Here is a 14691-nt window from a genome sequence, read left to right as displayed (position 1 = left end):
TATAAAATTTTGCCCATCCGCCACCACTTCTGTAAGTGGAAAGCCTAGTACAGTACGTAGCCCTCAGTAAGGGATCAGTAAATTCAAAGATCTTTCGGGCTCCGGCGCCTTTTGTCCAAACCACGTGTTCCTTCCGCACCTCTGGACCACCTCCGCCACGCCCAGCCACACCCCACCCGCGGTCCCTTTACACCTCCCAGGCTAAAGCCTCAGGCTCTCAGTGCGCGCAGGCTCCTAGTCAGAGCCCTGGAGTCCCCCAATCTCTATACACAGAATGCGTAAGACCACAGCCCCCTCCTCACGTCCCCTCCACACGAGACGTCCGTCGCAGTGTGTTTGCGTCATTGCGCCACGCCACCACTAGAGCCCCGGTGAAGATGGCGGCGGCCGTTCTTAGTGGGCCCTCTGCGGGCTCCGCGGCTGGGGTTCCAGGCGGAACCGGGGGTTTCTCGGCGATGGGCTCGGGTCCACGTCTCCGACTGCTGCTGCTGGAGAGCGTGTCTGGGTTGTTACAGCCGCGAACAGGGTCCGCTGTTCCTTCTGTGCATCCCCCAGTCCGCCCTGTTCCACATTTGCCCGGGCTTATGTGCCTGTTGCAGCTGCATGGAACGGTGGGCGGGGCTCAGGTGAGTCCTAGGCCGGCGTACCTGTGGCCCAGTTGGAAGGTTAGCTCCTGGTACCTGTGCGCGGGCGTCCTGATGCACTGCATAGGCATTGGGAGGTTGAGGGAAAAAGAGCTGGGGACAGAAAGCTGACCTGGGTATCAGTTCGAACGAGATTTACACTTTTCTCCTTTACCAGCCCTGAGTTTCTCCAGGAAAGAGAATGGGCCTCATTTCTCTCTTGCTAGACTTTTGGTAGGGAGCTCTGGTAGCCTAGTGGCTAAGACACTTGCCTGTTAACCAGACGGCTGGCGGTTCAAACCCACCAGCCACTCCTCGGAAGGAAGGTTGGGCAATCCTGCTTCCGTAGTGATACTGCCTCGGAAACCCAAGGAGGGGTCACTATGAGTCGGGTTTGACTCGACGGCACGTAACAACAACAACAGATTTTGGTAGACACACGTGAATGGATTCAATTCCAGGCTTTGCCATTCACTTTAAGCTCATTTTCCTTTGGTGATGTCTGTTCTATGGGATTGTTTGGGCTGAGTTAACGCACATATTCAATGAGAAATGTTTACTGAACCCTTGCTGAGGGCTAGGTACTGTACTAAGCTTTCCACTTACGGAAGGGGTGGTGGATGGACAAAATGGTATAAAACACTTTGAAAATTGTCTAGTAGACGTCTTCTACCCTAATCTGGATAATTGCAAAGGTTTTCCTGAAGAATTGGGGTTTAAGCTGAGATCCCAAGGGTGGGCTGGGGAAAGAAATGGGGAGGAGTGGCTCAGTCATAGGCAAGCTCATGTGAGAAGGCCCTGTGGTAGAAAGAAATTGTCAAGAAGATCGTTGTGCCTGGTGCCAAGAGATGGAGATGAGGGAGGTGAGATGGGCAGCAGTGGACAGATCACACAGAGTTTTGAAGGGTAATTTGGACCATCCTAAAAGCAGAAAGAACATCTGTTCTGCACGCTAGAAACCCCGAGAGTCATCAGACTCTACCTTCTTGCTCCCACACCCCCATATGCAATCTATCCAATCCTGTTGATTTTGTCTTCTGAGTAGCTTTCAGAGCTGTCCATACCTTTCTGTCTTATACCACTGCCTCCATCCGAGCTTGAACGCCCATGATCTTCCCCCATGAAAGTACTGATTCTAAGACACAATGTGTCGGTTCCATAGTAGGTGCTCCTTTACCATTATCTCCTGCCCTTCCCCTCCCCAGGAGGTCTTTCTTGCCCATCCTTTGTTTCTGTCATCTTCCCAGTGCTATGTTTCCTTCTAGGAAGAGGGTTGTCACAATTGTTGGTGGTTCAATAAATTTAGCCCAAATGTGTCTGAGATGACCTTTAGTACAGTCTTTTACATTACTCCTTAGCTGAAGGTGGCAAAATGAGGCCACTGCTCTCTCAGGCCAGTGTCAGAAATAGAAGCTGGTCGGATATTTTCTCTACCCTCTAAATCCCCCTCTAATTCACAACGTTTCCCTGCTATTTCCTCATTTATATCACAACAGTGGTTTTTTTTTTTTTTTTTTTTTTTCCTGCTCTCTTCATCTCAAAAACAGGACCACATAGATATTTCTGAAATACTTCTCCTGTCTGTGTGTGATTTCTTTTATTATCTCTTTTAAGACTTTCTCTCCTCCCTCCAGGCTAGCTAACTTAATGCCTTGCTTATTTTCCCAAAGTACCTGAGTCTAGTAGAATTTTGAGGAAAGAAACTAAGAGTGAAATGGGAAACTGGGGTATATTGCCTATACCACCTTTTTTGGTACATCCTGCCTTGAATTTTTTTTTTTTTTTTTTGACTTGTGTCTCATGTATTGGGTCCATAATACATGGAACTGTGTGGAGAATATGCTTTGCTTTCACATAGACTTTTGTCCAACACACATACATTGAATATTTGTTATGTGTGAGGTACTGTTCCTCATTTCTAGGGAGATAAATATGACATGGTCCTTTTCCTCAGAGAATTTCTAGTTTAGTTGAGATGAGAAATGAAGGTAAGTAAATAGTCCTGGGGCTTGAGAGCAAAAGAGACCCATTGGGTGATGCGACAATCTAGGGTTAATCCCCCACTTGTCTTTCTCACAGTTACCACCACTCAGTAGTTCCAAATGGAGCAGGTCACAGTTTCTAGCTTAGATGACAGCCACAGTCACCTATCTGGTCTCCTTGCCATTGGTCTTCTAAAGTAAAATTCTCATCCTGTTTGCTTATAAAATCCTCAACACATAGGCTTTCTTGCCTCAAGCCTTTTGTACTTACTGTTCTATAATTTTTCACTGTGTTGCCTCCCCTCCCTTCTGTCCTCAGATCTTATCAGTTCTCTGCTTATTTGTCCCAGGGAAAACTTTCTTAACCATTTATGATGAACTGATCTTTATTACTCCTTATTGAAAGGACCTATATATTTCTTTCACATTTACATACAACTCCTCTCCTCAGCATCTACACAGGTAGGCTTTAAATTGTTTTGTCTCTGCCTGTAGTTTAAAAATTTACGGAGAGCTTCAGATATAGACAAAAATAGAAAAAATAGTATTTGGAACCAGTGCATCCTATGCTGTGTACCTGTCCCTCAGATCTAACAGTGGACATTTTGCTAGTCTTGTTGTTAGCCCTGTATGTGGGCTTGCCTGGAAGGACAGAGACAGTGTCTTGGTCTGCTTTGTGTCCTTAGGGCTTTATGCTGTCCAGTTCTTCAGTCAGTAGTTTGTGATCTTTTTAAAAACATCAACAGGATTACAGCAATCTCTTTCTTAAAACCCTACAGTACCTCATAGCACAGGCCATACATACTGTGGCTCCTGCTTTCTCCTTGGCCTCTTCTCCTACAACTCTCCGCCTCCCTTAGCTGTGCTCCGGCCACTCAGGCTTATCTCGTTTCTAGAACACGCTGAGCCCATTCCTCTTTAGTTCCATGAGTGAATCTTTGCTCACGGTAAGGTGAACTTCTCATTTAGGTCTCAACTTGCGTGTCACCATTTCGCAGGGGTCTTTCTTAACCACTCTGCTTAAAATAAAGTAGTTTCTCCCCTTCAAGTTATCCACTGGCACACTGTCCCATTTTGTTTCTTTCTCAGCATTTGTCACTACTGGAAAGCAATGAACTTGCTTATTATCTGTCATGTTCTCACTTCTTTCTTACTCAGTCTAACTTCCACGGATCATTATAATCACTTCCTGCCCCAAAACCAAACCCAACCTACTTCTATCAACTCAATTCTGACCCATAGCGACCCCCATTGGGTTTCTGAGGAGGGAAATCTTTATGGAAATAGAAATCGCAGTCTTCCTCTAGTGGAGTAGTTGGTGGGTTTGAACCGCCAACCTTCTGGTTAGCAGTCAAATGCCTTAGGCACTGTGCCACCAGAGCGCCTCACTTCCTGCCCATTTATGTTAAATCCAACTCGTTATCCTGGGCCTCTACCTGTACAGCTGACTGTGGCTGGAGAAAAACATGGATCCTTGCTGACTGCTCTCACTTTAAATTCAAGGCCATTGTTATTTCAAGCAGACCCTTAGTGTTGCCCAGCAATCTTACTACATGTCTATTTTTCTAGACAGCTAGAAAACCTTTTTCTTTTCAAACCTCTTCTTCTCACTCTCAGCTGATGACCTCACTTCCCTTTTCACTGAGAAAGTAGAAGCAGTCGGATGGGAATCCCCATAGTCTCTTGTCACCATATCTTCATCTGCCTACATCTGTGCCCCATGTTCTGCCTCCCGCCCATTACTGGGGAAGAGCTGTGCATGCTCCTGTCTGAGGCCAACTCCCGCCATGTAGTGGGTCCATCCCCTCTCCACTTACCCAAGGGCGTTGTGTCAGCATTTCGCCCCACTCGCCACCATCGTCACGTCCCGTTTCCCCTCTGATAGATGGTTTTCATCAGCATACGGCTCAGAGCTGCTTCAGCCCCTCCCTGTCTCTCTACTTCCCTTTATGGCAAAACTCTCAAAAGAGTTGTCTGTACTTGGTCTCAAATTCTTCTCCCATTCTTTCTTTTTTTTTAAAATACATTATTTTCAAATAATTTAAAATGTACAGAAAAGTTGAAAGAACAATGCAGAGAATTCCTGTATATCCTAAATGTAAACACTTTAAATACATATCTGTGTTACTGTTCTCTCTCTGTTTTTTTGGGTCCATTTAAGAATAAGTTGCAGACATGATACACTTTTACCTCTAAATTCTTCAGTGTGTATTTCCTTAAAAACAAGGATTTTTTTTTACGTAATTGCATTCCATCATCAAAAATCAGAAAATTAGCTATAAATCTTTTTTTTTTTTTTTAATTTTGTTGTGCTCTGGGTGCAAATTTACAGAGCAAATTTGTTTTACATTCAACAGTTCTTGCACATTTGTTTTCATGCTCCGATTGCCATCCCTGACCATAAACTCTCCTCCCCCCTCCTCCCTGTTACTGCCCCTCCCTGTGCCCTTCTCATCTGTGCGCTCCTGTCTGCCCAGCTTTCCCTCCATGTGAATGCTGCCCCTCTGTGTCTCATGGCTGCTTGATCCAAGGGGTGCAGCTCCCTAGACTAGGTGAGTGCATCGCCCTGGGGTAGGTGCTCTGCATGTAGATCTTTCTTCTGTTGGACTGAGAGCCAATCCATGGGAGTGAGTCCATTTCTAGGCCCAAAGGGTAACCCAGGGCCATACTCTTGGGCCTTCCACCAGGCTCTTATCTGACCAGTAATTCTGGTCATTTTTGTGTCTTTGAATTCTGTTCTACATTTTTCCTCCCACTCTATCCAGGATCTTCAGTTTTGATCCCTTTCCGGGTGGTTGGCATTGGTAGCTGGGTACCATCTAGTTCTGGTCTCAGGGTCATGAATGCTGATGTCCTCATGGTCCATCTTATCCTTGGACTAATTGTTTCCAGATGTCTTTGATTTTCTTCACTCTTTGATTCAGATGAGAGGAGACCAATAATTGAATCAGAAAATTAGGGATAAATGTTATTCAAATTTTGTTAACTGTCCTATAAGGGGCCTTCATAGCAAAAGAAAAAAAGAAATTCTGGTTTACAATCCAGTCCAGGATCATATATTGCATTAAGTTGTTATTTTATTTTTTTAAATCTGAAATAATTCCTTAGTCTTTGATGTTCTTGACATTTTGAAGAATATAGGCTAGGTAAGGAGCCCTGGGGCCACAGTCAGCTGCTCCTTGGGAGAAAGATGTGGCAGTCTGTTTCCATAAAGATGGGTGGTGGTGTTATGTGCCATTGAGTCGGACCCGACTCATAATGACCCCTCTGTGGGTTTCCGAGGTGTTATCACTACAGAAGTAGATTGCCCAACTTTCCTTCTAAGGAGTGGCTGGTGGGTTTGAACTGCCAGCCTTCTGGTTAACAGTCAACTACCTTAGGCACTATGCTACCAGAGCTCCTTCCATACAGATTACAGCCTTGTAAACCTTATAGAGTAGTTCTACTCTGTCTTGTAGGGTTACTATGAGTCAGAATTGATGGAAATGGGTACAGGATATTTATTTTATAGGCTGTCCTTGTTTGGTTTGTCTCCTGTTTCTTCATTACTAGGTTAGGAGCTCTGGTAGTGCAGTGCCTCAGGCATTTGACTGCTAACCAGAAGGTTGGTGGTTCAAACCCACCAGCTGTTTCAAGAAGGACGATGAGACAAAAAGATGAGGCAATCTAGTTTTGTAAAGATTACAGCCTTGGAAACCCGGTGGGGTCACTATGAGTTGGAATTGAATGGCAATGGGTTTAGATTTAGGTTGGCATGAATATTACAGAAGTGACATTGTGTCCTCAGTGCATTGTACCAGGTGGCACGTGAGGAAGTGATGTTGACTTTGATTACTGGTTTCTGGTAATATCTACCAGATTTCTTCATTGTAAATTTATGGCTTTTTCTTTGTAAAGAGTAAGTGTCTTGTGGGGAGATACTTTGAGATGTAACTGTCTTGTTTTCTTTTTCCAACTTGCACCCATTTGTTTTAGCATCGTTCAAGATTCTTCCCTGAATTAATTACTGCAGTGATGGTTGTCCTGTTCTCTCTTGAACTCATTCCATTTAGACTTTCAGCCTAACCACTTAGATGAAACAGCCTTTGTTAAGGTCACCAGTGACTGTCAAGATACTAAATCCGAAAGTGAAATTTACATCCTTATTACTTGACCTATCTGTAACATTTGATACAATTTATCTCCTCTTCCTTCTTGGAAAGTTTTCTTAACTTGTCTTCTGGGATGTTACTCTCTTGCCACACTGTAACTCTTTTTCAGGCTCTTTATGGTTGTACCTCCTTTCCCTGGTCTCTAAAGGTTTGTGGGCCCAAGAACCCAATCCTTGCACTGCTTCTCTTCTCTGTTTACACTCACTCTCTCCGTGAACTGAGACAGGTCTCAGGCTGACACCTCACAAAACTATCTCTAACCGGGATTTGTCTGTCCAGTGCCTATATGGAATCTCCATTTTGATGTTGAATAGTCATCCCAGATTTAGCATATCTAAAACTGACCCTTACCCCTAAACCTACTCCTGTTTAAGTATTCCCCTTCTCCATGAATGGCAGCTCCATCTTTTCATTGTTCAAGCCAAAAACTTGGAATTTCTTCTTTGATTCTTCTGTATCTCTCCTTGCCCCCATGTTCAGTTTGTTATCAAATCCCATTGGCAACCTTCAGAATATATCTAGGATCTCACTGCTTTGTATCTCCACTGTTCCATGATCTTCAAGCCACATCACTTCTTGCCTGGATTATTATAATAGTGTCTTAACTCATCTCTCTGCTTTTGTCTTTTCAACAGGGCAACTCGAAGTGTTGTTGACACTTTTTAATGTATCATAAGTCAGATCACGTGACTCCTATGCTCAATTCTCCTCTCCCTCGTGGCTTTTTGTCTTAGGCAGAGTAAAACCCAGCAGTCCCCTACAGGGCTTCACAAGGTCTGGACCCACCACCTCTCTTGACTTCATCTTTTATAATCCATCTCCTCTTGCTTGATCTTCTCCAACCACAATTCCCCTCCTTGCTGGTCCTCAGATATACCAAGTATGTTCTCATCTCACGACTTTTGCTCTTATTCTTTTCTCTATCTTTTGTTGTTGTTAAGTGCCATCGAGTTGTTTCCAACTCATAGTGACCCCATGCACAGCAGAACGAAACACCGCCCAATCCCATGCCAGCTCCACGATCCTTGCTCTACTTGAGCCCATTGTCGCAGCCACCGTGTCAATCCATCTCGTCGAAGGTCTTCCCCTCCTTCGTCGACCCTCCACCTTACCAAGCATGATATCCTTCTCCAGGGAATGGTCCCTTCTGACAACATGACCAAAGTAGGTGAGACGAAGTCTGGCCGTCCTCGCTTCCAAGGAGCATCTTGGCTGCACTTCCTCCAGGACAGATCTGTTAGTTCTTTTGGCAGTCCATGGTACCTTCAGCATTCCTCGCCAGCACCACAACTCAAAAGCATCAACTCTTCTTCGGTCTTCCTTATTCATTGTCCAGCTCTCCCATGCATAGGAGGTGATTGGAAATATCATGGCTTGTGTCAGGCGCACCTTAGTCCTCAAGGAGACGTCCTTGCTCCTCAGCAGTTGAAAGAGTTCCTTTGAAGCCGACCTGCCCAGTGCTACACGTCGTCTAATGTCCTGACTGCTGCTTCCATTGGCCTCGATTGTAGAACCAAGCAACGTGAATTCTTTGACAACCTCAATCTTTTCTCCATTTATCGTGATGCTGCTTATTAGTCCATTTCTCTACCTAGAACTTTTTTTTTTTTAATAAAAAACACGATTATTGCGATATAGTTCATATACCATACAGTTCACCCATTTACAGTGCATAAGTCAGTGGTTTAGTATGTTTGCTAGGTTGTGCAACCTTCATCACCATCAATTTTAGAACATTTTCATCACTCCACAGAGAACCCCATGCACCGTTCAGCAGTCACTTGCCACTTCTTCCCAATCCCAGGCCACCACTGATGTACATTTTATCTCTATAGATCCTTGCCTATCTTGGCCATGTCATATAAATGGAATGGTACAGTGTGTGGCCTTTTGAATCTGGCTTCTTTCACTCAGCATGTTTTTATAATGTTCATCCACACTGTAAGGTCTGTCGGAACTTCGTTCCTTCATTCCGGAATGATATCCCGTTGTTCGGATAGACAATTCTTTGTTTATCCATTCATCAATTGATAGACATTTGGGTTGTTTTCACTTTGTGGCTTATATGAATAAAGCTGCTATGAACATTTGTTTTTGTAAGGACATTTATTTTCATTTCTACTGGGAATTGAGTGGTATTGCTGGGTCACATGTTACCTATGTTTAATAATCTTCTGAGGAACTGCCAAACTGTTTTCCAAAGCGATTGCACCATTTTGCATGAGGGCGTCAGTATGTCTTGCACCTTTCCTTGCATTTAGGTCTCTGCTCTTATGTCACCTTTTCATTGAGGCCTTTTGTGTCACTCTGCATAAAATACTCTCCCCCTTCTCTGCTCTGGGCGCTCCTTTCCTTCCTGTCTTGTTCCCCCCCAGCACTTAGCACCATGCCTTGTGTCATACATTCATTTGGCCATTTGTTTATTTTCTGTCTCTTCTAATTAGAATAGAAGCTCTCTAAACAGTACTTCACATGAGACATGTATTGAAAAATAAATATTTATTGAAAAAAATGAATGAATATTTTCTTCTGTGAGAGTGTTGTTATGTTGTTATGTGCCATCGAGTCGGACCCGACTCATAGTGATCCCTCCTTGGGTTTCCGAGGCAGTATCACTATGGAAGTAGATTGCCCCATCTTCCTTCCCAGGAGTGGCTGGTGGATTTGAACCACCAGCCTTCTGGTTAGCAGTCAAGTGCCTTAGGCACTATGGCACCAGAGCTCCCTCTATGAGAGTAGGGGCCTTATTTGTTTTATTGAGCCCTTTGTTCCTGTACCTCACTCAGTTTGTTGAGAGAATAGGAGATACAGGTGCCGGGAGGAGAGTCTGGCCATCCGGGGATAGAGAGGTTACTTGAGGAGGACTAGTGAGGAGACGTCTCGGGGCTTCCAGGATATGAATGAAGAGGAAGGCTAGAAGTCGGACTCTGGTTGACTAGGTCTGTGTGGGCTTCCCTCACAGTTAAGGAAACCAGCAATAGGTGGTGGTGGAGCATCTGTTTGTGGTGAGGGCGAAGGGTAGCAGATGAGTTCAGTGTCCGTTCAGCAGTGTCTGCTGTGTGCTAGGTGTTGCCAGGAATCCAGAGTTGGAGCAGGCCCATTTCTGACATCAGGCACCTGGGATGAGCCTCTGTGTAGCACTTGTTTGCTGGGTGGAGCGTGGGAGAAAGGACCAGGCAAAGTGTAACTTGAGGCAAGTCTGAGGGACAGGCTGTGTGTGTGTGTTACTCGTGAAAATGGGGCAGAGGCTGGCGGCCTCTAGAGGAATGGTCTTTTGGCCTTAGAGGAAGTGTGACTTATAAAAACCTCGTAGGTACTAGGGCAGGGAAGAGTCGGAGAAATCCTCCTGCATGTTCAGCATCTTGCTTACTTCCCTGTTTTCTTTCCTCCAGAACCTTTCAGCCCTTGGAGCATTGGTGGGTCTCAGTAATGCACGTCTTGGTTCTATCAAAACTCGGTAAGTCTTTCGCCCTGTTTTCTTCTCCAGGGGGATGCACCCTAGGAAGTGGGCTCTATATTTGCCCCTCCATTATCACCACCCCATGGATTCAAGAGATTTCTTCATTCCCTAGAGGGTAGAGTTTCATTCTTTCTGTGAGCTTCCTTGAGTTTGAGCCCACCTTGTTCAGCTCCCAAGTTTCCTGTTCCTCATCTGGAAATATTTCTGCTCCCTTCATTCCTTGCTGCCCCCACCTCATTATAAGCCCTCCAAGTATTTCAGGGGTTTGAAACCACAGTGGACCTGGGAGTTAGAGCCCAGTGAGAGTGAAAGAACGGTAAGCAGGTTTCTCTGCAGTTAGCCTTCACCCACTTGTCATCACTCACTTTTTTCTTACAAGGTTTGAGGGCTTATGTCTGCTGTCCCTGCTAGTAGGGGAGAGCCCCACAGAGATGTTCCAGCAGCACTGTGTCTCTTGGCTCCGGAGCATTCAGCAGGTCTTACAGGTAAGGATTCAGGTGGCAAGTTCTGATTCTTCATCCTGAGTATGGTGTGTCTTTGGGGCTTTGACATTTAGTTCTGAGGTTGACAAGATAATTAGAAGTAATTTCCTGATGGAGGAAGAGTAAGGTCCAAGTAGGAACATCTGTTTATAAACTAGTGACATTTTAATCTACTGGGTTAGTTTGATTCATCTGACCTTATATGACCTTGTACACACTAACCTCTGGCAGGTTCACTTCTGCCTTAGCTTTTCTAATGTGTGACATTGCTAAAGTTACTTTTTCTAGATTCCTGACTTTTTTTTTTTTCCCCCTTCCTGGTTGCTTGCTCTTTTGTTCCTCTTTTAATGTTTTAATTGTTTCCCCTACTTTTACATCCTCTAAGGAGTTCTGGTGGTACAGTGATTAAAGCATTTGGCTACTACCAAAAGGTTGGTGGTTCATACCCACCAGCTTCTCTGTGGGAGAAAAGGTGAGGCATTCTGCTTGTGTAAAGATTTACAGCTTTGGAAACCCTATGGGGTGGTCCTGCTCTGTCCTATAGGGTCGCTATGAGTTGGAATTAGCTTGATAGCGGTGGGTTTACATTCTCTGGTGACATCTTCTCTTATTCAGCAGTCATTCTTCTGAGCACATATTGCAGGCTGTTTGCTAAGCTTTGGGGAGACAGAGGTAAGAGGTACACGTTCTCTGCTTTCATGGTACTTGTAGTCTAGTGCAGGGGTCAGCAGATTTTTTTTCTATAAAGGGCCAGATAGTAAATGTTTTAGCCTTTGCAGACCACATATGGCCTCTGTTGCATAGTGTTCTTTGTTTATTTCCCCTAACCCTTTATAAATGTAAAAACCATTCTTAGCTTGTGGATGATACAAAACAGACACCCACAGACTATAGTTTAACAAACTAAAGCGGAAAACATTTTAACTGTATAATTTAAAAAAATGAATGTGAAATGACAAATTGAGGTCCATGCAATGAAGGACAAGAATGTAATTCTCTAAGAACGTTATCAAAAGCAATTCTGACCCCAGTTGGAGTGGGGTGGGTGGTGGTGATTGGAATCAGTGGTTCAGGGAAGACTTCTGAACTGATCAGTGGGAGCTAATTGATCTAAGAAAGGAGAAAAGAGTGTTCTAAGGATGGAAAAGCCTTGAGAGAAGAGGAGTGTGGCCTATTTGAAGAACTATAAGCAAGCTGGTGTGATAAGCTGGTGTGGCTGGCATTGATGAGATGAGGTGGATGAGGGCCAAGCCATGGATGGCCTTGTGGGCTGTGTTCATAATTTTGGTTTTTATACTGGGGGCAGTGGTAGGTAAATCATAGATTTTTAAGGGGTGAGGAGGTGGTAGTGGTAGTAACATGATCAGATTTTCGTTTGAAATACTGCTCTGGCTGTTGTGTGGAGAAAAGGTTACCAAGTAGCCAGAGTGGAAACAGAAAGACCACGTAGAAAGCTACCAAAGTGGTCGAAAGAGCAGTCATGGGAGCTTGGGCTACAGTGGTGACAGTGGAAATGAGAGAAGTGGATGGATCTAAGACGGGGCAGAGTGGACTAGAATCAGGACCAGGGAGAGAATGTGTCCAGGTTGGCTCCTGGATTTCAGAACACGGGAGGAAAACAGGTTCAGAGAGGAGGGATGACAGTACCCTGGGTATGGCCTTGGACATTCAGTAGAAACCCTCTTTGTAAGCCTACCTGTCATTGGATAAGAGTGGACTTGATCGGGGTTTCAAAGTTTAGTTTCTGAGGCTCAGAGGGTGGAGAGCTTCTGTCAGTATGCTGTACAAAGGGGTGGCATAGTCAGCATTTGGATAACTGAACTGAAGATGGGATGAAAGTACAAGGGCTGAATTTCCAGGGACTCCACATAAAATGTAAACGAGAATGCATTTACAAAGAAGACAGAACAGTAGAAAGAAAAGAGATAACTGTTGTGGGCTGGGTAGACTCCATGGAACATGTACTTCAGGGATGCGGGGGAGTCGTTTGTGTTTATGCTTCTGTGAGGTGGCGCAAGGTGAAGGCTGAACATTGTTGATCAGACTTAGCAGCTCGGGGTCGTGTAAGGTTTCTGATGGAGCAGTGGGCACTGCGGTCAGTGTCAGGTGAGAAGCAAATGGGAGGAGGGCAGTGGAAATAAGGAAGGTAAGCAGTTCGTCGAGCTGTTTGCCTCTAAAGGTAAGGGACAGAAATTAGGCAATAACTGGGGTTTGGCAAGTGGAGTACAGAGTCAAGAGAAGGATGTTTAAGATAGAAGAGACTTGAGCATGTATGGATGTTAGTGGGATGAATCTGTTTGAGAGGGACAAGTTGGAAACACAGAAGAAAGGACTAATTGATAATGTGAGGTTCTGAGAAGAAGGGGGAGCGTGGTACCTAAAGCCCAGTGGCAGGATTGTCTCGGGTAGTAGGAAGAGTGCCTCCTCCACTAGCAGGAGAAGAGTGGCTGGGTGAGGATGAAAATTGAGTTTTCAGGTTTGATTGTGGGAAGCTAAGGAGGTTCCCATCTTTGGGGTTCAGTTTTCTTTGTGAGGTTGTAAGCAAGGTCATACAGAGGTTCCAGTGGTGGGAGAAGCTGGGGTTTGAGAATTTGAGGAGAAACTTTGAGTAGCAGAGAGGGTTAACTAGAGAGAAATGTAGTACAATTGCTGGGCAATGTTGAGGGCACATTTGTAGTTGGGAGGCCATCTATTCTTACTTTCTTAATACCCATTGCTCTTGAGTCGACTTCTACTTGTAGCGACCCTATACAGCCCCCACAGAGTTTCCTAGGCCATCATCTTTGTGGAAGGTGGCCACATCTTTCTCCAAGAGGTCCCTAGTAGGTTCACACCGCCAGCCTTTTGGTTAGCGGCTGAGTGCTTAACCCTGCCACCAGGGCTCCTGTCTTTCTCTTGTTTGTTTTTCCATTTTATTTTATTTTTAATTATTTACTTTTGTTGCTGAGAATATATATGGCAAAACATACAGCGATTGAGTAGCCTCTGTGTCTACTTCAGTAATACTGATTACATTCTTTGGGTTGTACAACCTTTCTCCCCTCCTTTTCTGAATTGTTCTTCCTTTGTTAATGTAAATTCACTGCCTCCTATCCAGTCTTTCAAGTTGCTGTTGTCAGTTTGAACCCACATTGGTAGATCTTAAAGGAGCACAGTGTCAAAGCAGACAGTCCTTTACTAGTTAAGCTAAACTATTACTTGGTTTTAAGAAGACTTCAGCAGATATTTTTGGTTTACAGTTTAAAGATAACCTTAGGGCAATAGTTTTGGGGTTCATCTAGAGCTGCATGGCTCTAGAAACTCTGGAGTCTATGAGAATTTGAAATTCTTTTTGCATTTTCCCTCTTTTTTGATGAAGATTCTTCTATAGAATCTTTCATCAAAGTATTTAGTAATGGTAGCTGAGCATCATTCATTTCTTCTGGTCTCATGGCAAAGAAGGCATTGGTTCATGGAGGCAATTAATCAGCCATGTATCCATTTCTTCCTCCTCTTCCTGACTCCTTCCTCTGCTGCTTCAGTTTTTGTCCCTTGGATGGCTGCTTGCAAGCTTGTTTGCCCTCCTCCTCCTTTTTTTTCTGTCTGTAGTGGTTAGGAGCTCTGGTGGCATAGTGGTTAAGCATTTGGCTGCTAACTGAAAGGTCAGCAGTTCGAGCCCATCAGTTGCTTTGTGGGAGAAAGATGAGGCAGTCTGCTTCCGTAAAGAAGCACTGTGCTGTAGAGCCTTGGAAACCCTACAGGGGAGTTAGACTCTGTCCTATAGCATCTCTGAGTTGGAATTGACTTGATGGCAGTGGGTTTGTTTTTGGTTTTGCAAGTGGTTTACCCTCCCTTCCCCACCTACCCCTGGTAACCATCAAAGAATATTTGTATGTGTGTGGAACCCTTTTCTGACTTTTTACAATAGTGGTTTCATACTATATTTGTCCTTTTGTGATTGACTAATTTTACTCAGCATAATGTCCTCTAAAGTTCATCCATGTTGTGAAATGT

The 14691-nt window shown here is 44.5% G+C and overlaps 1 protein-coding gene across 1 annotated transcript in view; it reads left to right on the top strand.

The window, feature by feature from the left end:
• The first annotated feature begins 377 nt into the window (after positions 1-377).
• PELP1 (proline, glutamate and leucine rich protein 1) overlaps positions 378-14691 on the top strand; it is a 33462-nt gene continuing 19148 nt past the window's right edge. The window contains exons 1-3 of the mRNA XM_007952318.2: positions 378-626; positions 10149-10213; positions 10596-10701. Of these exons, the coding sequence (XP_007950509.1) occupies positions 378-626; positions 10149-10213; positions 10596-10701 (420 nt within the window). The remainder of the gene's footprint in view (positions 627-10148; positions 10214-10595; positions 10702-14691) is intronic.

Source organism: Orycteropus afer, unplaced genomic scaffold (genome assembly GCF_000298275.1).
Source record: "Orycteropus afer afer isolate SDZICR_OR568_19922 unplaced genomic scaffold, OryAfe1.0 scaffold00330, whole genome shotgun sequence".
NCBI classification, from domain to species: domain Eukaryota; kingdom Metazoa; phylum Chordata; class Mammalia; order Tubulidentata; family Orycteropodidae; genus Orycteropus; species Orycteropus afer.
The sequence above is the reverse complement of the archived record's forward strand: the minus strand, read 5'-3'. Positions and strand labels throughout refer to the sequence as shown.